At 48.9% G+C, this 13531-nt stretch overlaps 1 protein-coding gene across 1 annotated transcript in view; it reads left to right on the plus strand.

Moving 5' to 3' along the window:
- Positions 1-697: 697 nt before the first annotated feature.
- RNF113A (ring finger protein 113A) overlaps positions 698-13531 on the plus strand; it is a 30254-nt gene continuing 17420 nt past the window's right edge. Inside the window, exons 1-7 of the mRNA XM_082272976.1 lie at positions 698-846; positions 4539-4615; positions 6573-6683; positions 8767-8874; positions 9972-10081; positions 10959-11065; positions 13119-13208. Of these exons, the coding sequence (XP_082129102.1) occupies positions 750-846; positions 4539-4615; positions 6573-6683; positions 8767-8874; positions 9972-10081; positions 10959-11065; positions 13119-13208 (700 nt within the window). The 5' untranslated portion in view covers positions 698-749. The remainder of the gene's footprint in view (positions 847-4538; positions 4616-6572; positions 6684-8766; positions 8875-9971; positions 10082-10958; positions 11066-13118; positions 13209-13531) is intronic.

The following is a 13531-nucleotide window of genomic DNA, read 5'->3' on the forward strand; positions in this document are numbered from 1 at the left end:
TACCAAAAATATGTACATATTGGCCTATATTGATAAAGAAATTTGATTTGTTTTTACATTTTTTTATTGGATATTTTTTATAGCAGAAAGTAAAAAATATTGTTTTTTTTCACAATTGCCAGTAGTCTTTTTGTTTTTAGCACAAAAAAAAAAAAATGCACAGGTGATCAATATCACCAAAAGAAAGCTCTATTTGTGAGAAAAAAGGACATAAATTTTATTTGGGTACAGCGTTGCACGACCGCACACTTGTCAGTTCAAGTAACGCAGTGCTGCGTTACAAAAAATGGCCTGGGCAGGAAGGAGGGTAAATCTCCTGGAGCTGAAGTGGTTAATTCTATTACTATAAATGCGGGAGGGGTTGTCCTTTGTGATAAAAGATGTCCCTCTTTCCCATCTCAGGAAGTTGGAGGTATGGCACTGAATCTCTACCTAGCATGTAGCCAGTGAAGAATATGATATACACATGGTAGTTCCAGGTGTGCAAACAGCAAAGCAACGATAAAGATGGCAGTCCTGCAGTCTACACACACAGACACAACCCAGCAATGTCACCCCCTGTATGTGTCCTATGACAGGTCCTCTTTGTCTTCATTCTCGGCTCACCTATAGAGCACCATGACCTGCAGTACCAGATCACACCGTGCAATATCCCCGGCGCCCAGCAGGTGTCACCCTGTCTCGCTCAGCTCTGTTTATGGCCGCTCTATCCCGACTTCCGCCTCTTCTATCACACTGCTCAGGCAAAGATGGCGGAGCCGGAGGAGAAGAAGTCGGTGTGCAGTTTTATGTTTAAGAAAAGCAACCGGAAATTTGCCGGCCGGAAACGGAGAGAGGAGGACCGGGGTGAGCGGGGTCCGCCGGCTGCCGGGCCGTGCGAGGCATTGTGGGAACTTAAAGGGGAGCTCCATTTAAAGGGACAGGATAGGAGAATTGGATTGTGATGGGAAGCTGGTGTGACACTGTGTGTTGAGGGATTGCTGATACTGTTTTGTTTTCTAATTAAATGCATCCTTTGTCCACAGGCGTGAGACTAATAATGTGTGTGTGGCTTCACCGGGAGGGTATGGTTTTTAGTGGCTCTGGGACCAATCGGGGAGGGTAGGATGGGTATGGTTACACTACCCTGGGATCACAGGCAGACTGGTCATGTGACTGCCCACTAGGGGTCGCCCGGGTATACGTGACTGCCCCCCCAGGGGGTGGCCCGGGTATACGTGACTCCCCCCCAGGGGGTGGCCCGGGTGTACGTGACTGCCCCCCAGGGGTCACCCGGGTATACGTGACTGCCCCCCAGGGGTCACCCGGGTATACGTGACTGCCCCCCAGGGGTCGCCCGGGTATACGTGACTGCCCCCCAGGGGGTGGCCCGGGTGTACGTGACTGCCCCCCAGGGGGTGGCCCGGGTGTACGTGACTGCCCCCCAGGGGTCGCCCGGGTATACGTGACTGCCCCCCAGGGGGTGGCCCGGGTGTACGTGACTGCCCCCCAGGGGGTGGCTCGGGTGTACGTGACTGGCCCCCAAGGGTGGCCCGGGTGTATGTGACTGCCCCCCCAGGGGGTGGCCCGGGTGTATGTGACTGCCCCCCCAGGGGTGGCCCGGGTGTACGTGACTGGCCCCCCAGGGGTTGGCCCGGGTGTACGTGACTGGCCCCCCAGGGGTTGGCCCGGGTGTACGTGACTGGCCCCCCAGGGGTTGGCCCGGGTGTACGTGACTGGCCCCCCAGGGGTTGGCCCGGGTGTACGTGACTGGCCCCCCAGGGGGTGGCCCGGGTGTACGTGACTGCCCCCCAGGGGTCACCCGGGTATACGTGACTGCCCCCCAGGGGTCACCCGGGTATACGTGACTGCCCCCCAGGGGTCGCCCGGGTATACGTGACTGCCCCCCAGGGGGTGGCCCGGGTGTACGTGACTGCCCCCCAGGGGGTGGCTCGGGTGTACGTGACTGGCCCCCAAGGGTGGCCCGGGTGTATGTGACTGCCCCCCCAGGGGGTGGCCCGGGTGTATGTGACTGCCCCCCCAGGGGTGGCCCGGGTGTACGTGACTGCCCCCCAGGGGTTGGCCCGGGTGTACGTGACTGGCCCCCCAGGGGTTGGCCCGGGTGTACGTGACTGGCCCCCCAGGGGTTGGCCCGGGTGTACGTGACTGGCCCCCCAGGGGTTGGCCCGGGTGTACGTGACTGGCCCCCCAGGGGGTGGCCCGGGTGTACGTGACTGGCCCCCCAGGGGTTGGCCCGGGTGTACGTGACTGGCCCCCCAGGGGTTGGCCCGGGTGTACGTGACTGGCCCCCCAGGGGGTGGCCCGGGTGTACGTGACTGCCCCCCAGGGGTCACCCGGGTATACGTGACTGCCCCCCAGGGGTCACCCGGGTATACGTGACTGCCCCCCAGGGGTCGCCCGGGTGTACGTGACTGCCCCCCAGGGGGTGGCCCGGGTGTACGTGACTGCCCCCCAGGGGGTGGCCCGGGTGTACGTGACTGCCCCCCAGGGGTCGCCCGGGTATACGTGACTGCCCCCCAGGGGTGGCCCGGGTGTACGTGACTGCCCCCCAGGGGGTGGCTCGGGTGTACGTGACTGGCCCCCAAGGGTGGCCCGGGTGTATGTGACTGCCCCCCCAGGGGGTGGCCCGGGTGTATGTGACTGCCCCCCCAGGGGTGGCCCGGGTGTACGTGACTGCCCCCCAGGGGTTGGCCCGGGTGTACGTGACTGGCCCCCCAGGGGTTGGCCCGGGTGTACGTGACTGGCCCCCCAGGGGTTGGCCCGGGTGTACGTGACTGGCCCCCCAGGGGGTGGCCCGGGTGTACGTGACTGCCCCCCAGGGGTCACCCGGGTATACGTGACTGCCCCCCAGGGGTCACCCGGGTATACGTGACTGCCCCCCAGGGGTCGCCCGGGTATACGTGACTGCCCCCCAGGGGGTGGCCCGGGTGTACGTGACTGCCCCCCAGGGGGTGGCCCGGGTGTACGTGACTGCCCCCCAGGGGTCGCCCGGGTATACGTGACTGCCCCCCAGGGGGTGGCCCGGGTGTACGTGACTGCCCCCCAGGGGGTGGCTCGGGTGTACGTGACTGGCCCCCAAGGGTGGCCCGGGTGTATGTGACTGCCCCCCCAGGGGGTGGCCCGGGTGTATGTGACTGCCCCCCCAGGGGTGGCCCGGGTGTACGTGACTGCCCCCCAGGGGTTAGCCCGGGTGTACGTGACTGGCCCCCCAGGGGTTGGCCCGGGTGTACGTGACTGGCCCCCCAGGGGTTGGCCCGGGTGTACGTGACTGGCCCCCCAGGGGTTGGCCCGGGTGTACGTGACTGGCCCCCCAGGGGTTGGCCCGGGTGTACGTGACTGGCCCCCCAGGGGTTGGCCCGGGTGTACGTGACTGGCCCCCCAGGGGTTGGCCCGGGTGTACGTGACTGCCCCCCAGGGGTTGACCCGGGTGTACGTGACTGGCCCCCCAGGGGTTGGCCCGGGTGTACGTGACTGGCCCCCCAGGGGTTGGCCCGGGTGTACGTGACTGGCCCCCCAGGGGTGGCCCGGGTGTACGTGACTGGCCCCCCAGGGGTGGCCCGGGTGTATGTGACTGCCCCCCAGGGGTGGCCCGGGTGTACGCTACTGTCCCGTAGGGATTGCCCGGTGTATGTGACTGCCCATCCCCCGAGGATTGCCCGGTGTACGTGACTGCCCCCCACCCCCCCGGGCATCGCCCACTGTACGTGACTGTCCCACTCAGCCCAGCTTGATTTTGATCCCAGCACATGACTGGAAGTCCCCATCCTGCCACCCGAACACTGCAGGTTTTGTGTTCCTTCCATCACAAATGTTCTCTTACACTTTAACCCTCACTGGTTTTTATTCTAACACATTCAGCACAATAATATAAACATTCCCCAGCAATCTGTTTGGGTAAATTCTTACCCCGCCACCTGCATATTACAACTTTCCATGCTGCTGGCTCCTGCTCTCTCAGTGCTCCTTGCCCCCCTATGGGGCTGTGTGTTTCTATTGCTCCACACAGTGTAGGTAGACACAACTCTAGTCCCTGCATACAAGGGACTCCATAGGATGCTGCAAGAGAAAGGAGCCACCCTGAAACAGGAAACCTGGGGCGGTGGTCATGGCATGTTAGTGGAACATAGGCAAGGATTAAAAGATAAAGAAGCCGCATGCTCAGTGATACAATCAGTTGCTGGAAGTGCATTATAAACTGAACTCAGGGTTTCATATCCCTTTAAAGTGTTCCTTTCCTCAGAGGGATCCATTGCTGATCTTTGGTATCGCTGTTGGTTGGCCTTCTGCCTTCAATCCTTCCACACTCCCTGATCTAGAAGAAGTACACAGATCTAGGGAAGCTGAAGTAATGCCTGAGGTCCTCATCTGCATCGTTGTTCTGGGGTTGGGACTCTCAGCAGGACAGCCAGGCAGATAGCATTTTCAGTGGCAGGAAATGTTTCTTATCCCCTAGATGTGATGAAGTGTCAGAGGATCAGTGTGTGCCGTGCTGGGGTCACTCCCTGATAAGTCACACTGACATGTTGTTGTCTCCGCAGAAAGCAGTGAAGATGACGAGGGAGCTTCTGTGGTCAGGAGGAAGAAGAGAGAGATCCTCAACCCCATGGTGCAGAGGGTAAGTGATCAGAGGTTGGTCCTTTGACTGATACTCCTTATACTACCTTTGTATTGAATGCTGCTAGAATGTAATATCAAGCAAAAGGACAGCCGGCAACTCTGTAAATCTTCCAATTCTTTATTTTCATGCCTCAGTGAGTAAAGAGACAAGGTGGCTAACGCATTTCGGCGATCAAGGCTCATCGCCGAAACGTGTTAGCCACCTTGCGACTTGATGTGACTTTGAGTGCAGCTTTGATCCAACTTTACACTCTCTGGATCAATGTTGCATCAAAAGTTGCATCAAAGTAGTGCAGGTACCTTTTCAAAGTTTCTAGTTTTCAAAGTCGCATAGATGGGAACAGGTGCCATTGAAATCAATAGGCTGTGGCTTGTCATGCGACTTTGTGTCCAAAGTCGCATGACAAGTCACACTAGTGTAAACTGAGCTTTAGTCTGTTTCCACTATTGCGATTTAGAATGCGACTTTACACTCTCTGGATCAAAGTCGCGTCAAAGTAGTGCAGGTACCTTTTTCAAAGTTGCTGATTTTTAAAGTTGCATAGATGGGAACTGGTGCCATTGAAATCAATGGGCTGTGACTTGTCATGTGACTTTGTGTGATCATTGTAGACTGTGAGCTGAGACCCCAGAGCACTTCCAGCTACACTTGACCGTCACCCCTCCCCCCCCTCTACCTCTGTGTCCAGCGCTCTTCTCCTATGGTAGTCTTCATTCAAAGTCCAGCACAGTTATACTGCATATGTGTACAATGCATCCTTACTGATGAGAGAACACTGGGGGGGAATCTATGATCAGCTCCTCCTATCCTGTATATGCCCACTGGCTACACAGGAACAGTGCCCCTCCCAGGAACTGATGTCACTAGCTTTCAGTAACCACACCCACTTGCTTCTCTTGGACTCAGGAAGAGGGATTGAAGCCATCCGACGGCACTGAAAACTGTAAAATAAAGGGAGAAAAACTGGGATTTTTTTCATTCTGAGACATAAGGATGAACTCCGCTCACATTAATGATTGCAGGGGAGAATTTAAGGTATTAGGCTGGACTTCTGCTTTTAATAATATCTTCCCTTATAAGTCAGGACATACTAATCCTTGATGTCTAGATACATTACTATTCTTCATTTAGTGTTTGTCATTGTATGTTTTTAGGGACATGACAATGTATCTGTTTATCCTTGTGGATTACATTAGGAATATGATTGTATAATGTCGTTAGGCTAAGAGCCGGTTCACACTAGCGCGACTTATCAGCCTGACAAGTGGCGCACCTTCGCGGTCCATTGACCGCTACAGGACCGGTTCTAATAGGAGCGACCCAAGTCGCTCCGACTTAGAAAAAGGGTCCTGTACTACTTCGGGGCGACCTCGGAGCGACTTGCATAGACTTCCATTATGTGAAGTCCCTGCAAGTCGCTCTGAAGTCGTGGTGCATTGTAATGCACAAGTCGCCCCCGAAGTAGTAAAGAGCCGTGTCGCCCCAGTGTGAACCGACTCTAAGACTATTGTAAATCATTAGGTTCTCTAAGGATATGGATTTTAATGCATTGCCTATTTGAATATCAAATAATTGTCTTGTATTTTTTTTTAAATAAACTCAGATTTAAAAAGGAGATATTTTATCTTTCTAATAGTAGATGGGTTTTGGTTGCTTTGGGCAACAAAACAGAAAATTGTATGAAATGCTTACCGTAATTTTCCTTTCCTGCCGCCAATCCATGGCAGCATACATGTGGTAGTATGCTGCCATGTTGGCACCAGGAAAACAGAAAATGATATCAAACACTTACCAGAATTCTCCTACTACCATATGTATGTTGCCATTGCCATGTTGGCGCCAAGAAATAGGGTTTTTCCTAAAAGATTGCCCATAATGGCAATATAAGGGACAAGTGTCAGGACTGTGTCTGCGACATTGTATTGTCTTCTGAAACTGGTTTGATCTCTTTCAGACAAAGCAAAGCACCAAGGAGGAAGCTGACAACAAAGCAAGCAGTGGTGAGGAGGAAGAAAAGGTCTCCACCAAGTCCATAACCGTGTCCTATAAATCTACAAGATCAGCGGTGAGACACTTTGATACCCTCACCCCGCTATTTATCAAATACACATTTTGTGGCAATATATTCTGTCTGAATGTAATTCTTGATGTGACATATTTTCATTGTTCTGTTTTTTATGTCAGTGTTTATTTTCCATTTGGTTCTATTACATCAGTGGTGCTTTTTTCTATTACTTACCTAGCTACAGGTCTGTGATCTCTGACACAGCCGTAATGCTCACCATACACATTACAATCTGACTGTACAATCACCCTTAGATCTACTAAAACCATGTAGAATGAGGACCTACCTGAACTATCCAATCCATGAATATCTCATCTGGTAGATCTAAAGGAGATTATACAATTAGATTGCAATGCATATGGTTAGCTTAATAAATTAGTGGGCATTGCCAGGCTTCCCATTTCTTAACAGAAGGTAGATGTCCTTCTATTACGTCCTTAACGGCCACTACGGCCCGTTAGGTCTAAACTTCTGGAGGCCTCTCCAGCTGCACCACTTTTTACATTCCCTACCAAACCTGCAAGGCTTTGGCCATCAACTGACCACCTTTGAGGAATACTGCTCTGAAGAAGGTACATTGCCTCAGGTACTTTCTAAAACATATAACTTATTGATTACCCCTTCTGATGAACAATGCCTGCCATGCCTTAGTAATTGGGAAAAGGACTTGAACCGTTCCTTTACACCGGACGAACAACGAAACGTTATTAGGTTTTTCTTTAAATTCTCAATATGTAGAAAGATTTAAAAAACCAATTTTAAATTTCTAACGAGGTGGTATTACACCCCCCACCTACTTCATAAATTCTTTCCTACTACCACCAATCGTTGTTGGAGATGCCAGGAAGGAGGTGGATCGCTGCTCCATATCTCTTGGTCCTGCCCTAAAACCGAATACTTTTGGAAAGAAGTCCCGGAGAATTATTCAAGAAGGTTCCTTATGATCCAGCTTTCTTCTTACTACATGTCTCGGGCATTCCAGCAATAATGTATAAAATATCAATTGTATGTTATCTCCTGAATGCTGCCAAATCCTGTGTACCCCTCCACTGGAAGAGTACACAACCACCAACTGTAAGTTATTAGGCTCCAAAGAGTGGAGGAAATAAAATGGAGGACTTAATCCTCACAGCTCAACACAAACATGGAAAATATTCTAAAACGTGGAGGTTGTGGAATATGCTCATCTGTTCTGAGGAAGGGACAGCTCTTTTTTGAATATGAACCTATTTGTCAGGTAACCGCTCTGGGTTATTTTTATTTTCATAGAGCTGTTCTGCCTTACCATTGCAACCCTCCCCTCCAATCCCCTTTCCCGATTCCCCCACCCCCTCCTTTCTTTTAAACTTTTCTTTTTTTCCTTTCTCCTTCCTCCTCTCTACCACTGGTCTTTCTTCTTTATGCTAAGTATAAAAAAAAGAAAAAAATTGAATGGGTAGCCCCATGTGTCCCCCCCCCCCCCCCCCCAAAACGGTCAATACTAAGAGGTCGTTTGGGCTTGGTTAGAGTTTGGTACTTTTCTCATTGAAGAGCTCATTTAGCTGACTTACTGACTTTCTAAATGCTCATTTTTCATTCACAGTTTGTCTGTCTATACCAGTGATGGTGAACCTTGCCACCCCAGATGTTTTGGAACTACATTTCCCATGATGCTCATGCACTCTGCAGTGTAGTTTAGTTTTATGGGAAATGTAGTTCGGGGTGCCAAGGTCTGCCATCACTGGTCTATACCCTATGGATTAATGTACCGTTACTTTGTCTCTGTACTAATGACTTGACATGGAACTGCCTTTTTCCGGTTAAATAAAATACTTGAAAAAAATAAAAATAAATTAGTGGAACATGATTTTTCACAACTTTTAGAACCTATGATTTTAATAAGAGTGAGACTGATGAGCTTTTTGAGGCTTGTTTATAAGGATAACAAATGAGTCCCTAGTTTATAAAACAATTTTTGTCTTGTTATTGACCTATGTATACACAGATACTTGGTTTCATAATTTGGGATTTTTGTTGGAAACTATGGTATGGTTGAACTTTCCTGTGACATGCAGGAGGTCTAATATGTGTATTGCTTTCTCAGAAACCTGTGGGGCCTGATGATATGGGGGCCACAGCCACATACGAGCTGGATACAGAGAAGGACAAAGATGCCCAGGCAATATTTGAGAGGAGCCAGAAAGTACAAGAGGTGAGATGGAACATTTCAGAGTTTAGACCTGTTTACTTTTGTAATTTCCTGTATTGATGATGCTGCCTACAACATTTGCAGCACAACATACATAGACATTGTAGATCATTCCTTTCCCCACGTAGATTCCAGCATAGTGTCCTTACCATCATCAATACTGGCCCACATATGAGAAGGTCTGTTTGGGGGAATCTAGTTTACCTGCACACTTTGGACTGTGGAAGGAAACCATTGTGCCTGTATTTGGGGTCCTTGCTGATCCCCTTTCTCACTTCAAGCCCACTAGGATCTGTCTTAATTGAAAACTACAGACTTATATCTGCCATTATTTGACTTGGCACCTGTTAGCCGAGGGCCATTTGATCACCTAGTCATTAGGTCACATGATGCTGCTCTGCAATTGAAAGCAAGATTACATTTGTTTTTTTGTTTTTTACTTAAAAAATGAATTTTGTAATGCTGACAACAAACACTATTACATAGTAGGTGAGGTTGAATAAAGACAATAGTCCATCCAGTTCAACCTGTGTAGGTGTATGTGGCTGTAATCATCTCACATAGCCCTGAATGTTCTGATCCTTGAGATGTAAGTCTAAGAGTCTTTTGAAAGCCACCATACTTCCCGCAGAAACCACCTCTTGTGGTAGAGAATTCCACCATCTTGTAGCCCTAACAGTAAAGAACCCCCCACGTTGTCTGAGGTTAAAACGCTTCTCCTCTAATCGCATTGTATGTCCTCGAGTCCTCATGCAATCCCTTCGAATGAACAGCTTTTTTTCTAAGCTGAGATCCCCATTAAGATATTTATAAATTACTATCATGTCCCCCCTCAGACGTTTCTTCTCCAGGGAGAATAAATCGAGCGATTGCAGACGCTCTTCATAGTTAAGGTCCTCCAATCCCCTAATTAGTTTAGTTGCCCTACTCTGGACTCTCTCCAGCTCCAACACATCCCTCCTGAGGACTGGCGACCAGAACTGGACAGAATACTCCAGATGCGGTCGGACCAGAGTTTTATAAAGTGGAAGGATTATAGTCTTATCTCTGGAATACTATTGACTTATGTGACCTATGTATTTCTCTTACACTGATGTCAGGAGCTAAAAGGAAAAGAAGACGACAAGATCTATCGTGGAATACACAATTACCAGAAGTTTGTAAAGCCTAAAGACACGTCACTGGGAAATGCTTCCTCTGGTATGGTGAGGTATGCCGGCCAATCACTGATCACATGCTGACTTATGTTGTCCCTGTAACATTTGCTTAAAGCAGAATTAAACTCTAAAAATGTAAACAAAAAATGGTGGTAGAGATTTTTGAAAGCGACATAGAATGTCTTCTGCCAGGAAACCTTTTACACTTTCACCTAGAAATGTTTATTGTACACTGGGCGGCACATGTGCCATGCAGGGTACACTCCTGCCTCATTTTGAGGATCTGTAAGGTACCAGTAATGAAGCTGGTGCCGGGTACCATGTAACTTCCATAGACATGTGCAGGAGTCACGTAACCAGTGGCCATCTAATGGGCAAAAAGAGATGACTAGGAACCTGGAAGTAAAGGCAGAGAAGATGACGGCAGCAGGGGACAGAGCCTGTACAGCAGTGGAGAGGAGGGGACACTTGTAAGGTCATGCCTGCTTTCCAAATTATTGTTGCCTTTAAAGGCAAACTTGAACCCAAAGTTTTTATTTTGTTTTGTATATGGTGGGGAAGGGTTCGTTTTTGTCAGGTTTTTATCTCCATCTGTCTCATTTGGGGAGAATTTCCCTCCCCTCCTCTCCTGACAGTGACAGAGTCTCTTTAAGTATATTTGAGACCAAAACTGTGTCCTAATTTATAAATTCTAATGAGCTCACTCTCCGATAACCTTTTATGTTATGAAGATGTTGGACCTTGCCTGTTAATCTAATACAGAGGACATGTTTGTGTTTACATTAGCCAACCAGTTCCCTGATTTAGGATGGCCAGCTAGACTCCATATATAGGATAACTATTCTATAAAACAGTGTTATCACCTTCTTACTTTACATAGCAAGAAGACTGTTTGGTATTAATTGTATTATTGTGGTGTCTTTAATTCAGGAAAGGTCCAATTAGAGCTCCCGAACATCTTCGAGCTACTGTGCGATGGGACTATCAGCCTGATATCTGTAAAGATTACAAGGAGACTGGATTTTGTGGGTTTGGAGGTGAGACGATCCTATTTTTTATTTATCAAAGTGATTTTGCTTTGTATTAGTCTCTCTTTAAAAAGAAATTCCAGGTATGGGTATTTTATACATAGTTACATTGGTCCAACTTGGTCCAATGTAACTAGGCATCTACCATGAAGAAATTATTCCGGCAGCCGCACACCATTCCCAGTCATGCAATCAACAGATAAAAGCAGCCTCAGCGTGCTCCATTCAAGCCATGCTCCCATTACGTCACCTAGTACCCCCTCGGCTTAATCATGGTCCATGTGCAAATCGCGTTGGGGGTGTGGATTGGATGGAGCAAGCTGAGGCCACTTTTTATCTGTTGATTATGAATGGTGTGTGGCTGCCGGAATATTTCTTCATCTGTGCAGGACCCACTCCCAGTCCACACCCTCACAACAGCTTCCACCTCACAGGATTATGGTCGCCTGAGTGACATTAGGCATATACCATACCTGCCCGATGTCGTTCGGAGCTGGAAGTAGACACATTTACTGTATTTCAGTAATCTCCACTTGCTTTCGGGTCCAATGCTGAGCGACTGGCCTGCTGCATTCTGAACACAGGAAGTAAGCCATTCTGTATGGGCACCGTTTAGAGCAAGGGTCTCCAAGCTTTCTAAACAAAGGGCCAGTTGACTGTTCTTCAGATTTAAGGGAGACCGGACTGTGACTATTGAGAGTAGAAAAGGTCCTGACTTCAGTGGGGAAAAAATAATGCCCCATAATTTTTCAGTGGGAGTAATTGTGCCGCATCGTTGATGTCATTGGGATAAATTGTGCCCCATCCTTGATGTCATTGGGATAAATTGTGCCCCATTATTGGTTTCCTTGGGAGGAATTGTGCTCCATCGGTTTCATTAGAGGACTTGTGCCCCATTTTTAGTATCAGTGGATGAAATAGTGCCCCAAGAGCCGGATAAAATCAAGCAAAGGGCCACATCTGGCCCACGGGCCGCAGTTTGGAGACCCCTGATTTGGAGGATTCTGTGCATATTCTGAATGAATTCAAATCAATTTCTGATTGAACAAGGTTTCCTCTTATGGAGCGGGTAATTGGCTGCTGAGGCACCCAGTAATGTCACATGGATCCTCATCATTTTTAAAGGGGTTGCAAAGTCAGAAGGTTTTTCATCTTAATGCATTCTATGCATTAATATAAAAAGCCTTCTGTGTGCATCAGCCCCCCTAACACTTACCTGAGGTCCCTCTGTCCATCGATGTCCACAGTGTCTCAGCCGTCCGAGATTCTCCCTCCTGATTGGCTGAGACACAGCAGCAGCGCCATTGGCTACAACTGCTGTCAATCAAAGCCAGCTATCCAATCAGGAGAGTGCAGGCCGGGTCGGAGCTCCGTGTCTGGACACAGGGAGCTGTGACTCGGCTTGGGTGCCCCCATAGCAAACTGCTTGCTGTGAGGGCAATGAACAGGAGGGGAGGGGCCAGGAGCACAGAAGAGGGACCCAAGAAGAAAAGGACCTGGGCTGCTCTGTGCAAATCTACTGCAACAGAGCAGATAAGTATAACATGTTTGGTATTTTTTATAGGAAAACAAACAAAACTTTACAATCACTTTAACATCTAGGTCATGGATTATACACATGGCTTACTCTTTTTCCTCCTATAGGCCAGCAGATTGGCATGTTACATAGCTGCAAGGACTGACATTAGGGCCTGTGATGACATTGGCCTGAGACTATTCAGAATTCATTGACGATTGCATTCAACTTGCAGTTGACCTCCTTCTGACCTGCATTTGACCTGCTTCACTTGGGTTTTGCATCTCCATAGACGTGAATGCAAAACTCTCTTCTGGCGCAGACCTATTCCCTTCAACGCCAGTCCTTAATATTAACATGTTGCATTTTGCTGCATGGGCAAAGCACAGGTTTATTAGAAGGCCATGAGGACAGGAGAGGATCCCATCATGCTTTATTAGCAACTAACTTTAGAACTGTGTGTGGCTATGAAATCTTTTCCTGTCTCTTGCTTCCTTAGGTTAGCTGATGTTTATATTTACCGGCATTCTTCATCTTTCTTTCCAGACAGCTGTAAGTTCCTGCACGACCGTTCAGATTACAAACATGGCTGGCAGTTGGAGCGAGAACTGGAAGAGGGCCGATATGGAGCTAATGGTGAGATATGTTTTTAGGTGTGACAGGTGTGCCTTCACAGAAGGATATGGCATGGATAACACAGCTTCCTTTTTTTGCACTAAACCCGAAGAACAGCAGCTAAGAGTTGTCAACCAATCTGTTTATTATGTTGGCTGGCTGGCTCAGTTATACACAGATGATATACAATAGAGGATGGTTCCCATTTATTGGACTTTTATTTGCTTGTATACACTTCAGAATCCTTTAGTGAAATCTGCTTCCGCCTGCATTTTAAAAGGGGTCTCCATTATCAACACCTTCATTTTATTATTTTGTTTCTAATGACAGAGCTGTCTGGGTCT

Source organism: Pelophylax lessonae (assembly GCF_965119305.1).
Source record: "Pelophylax lessonae genome assembly, chromosome: 11".
Lineage (NCBI taxonomy): Eukaryota > Metazoa > Chordata > Amphibia > Anura > Ranidae > Pelophylax > Pelophylax lessonae.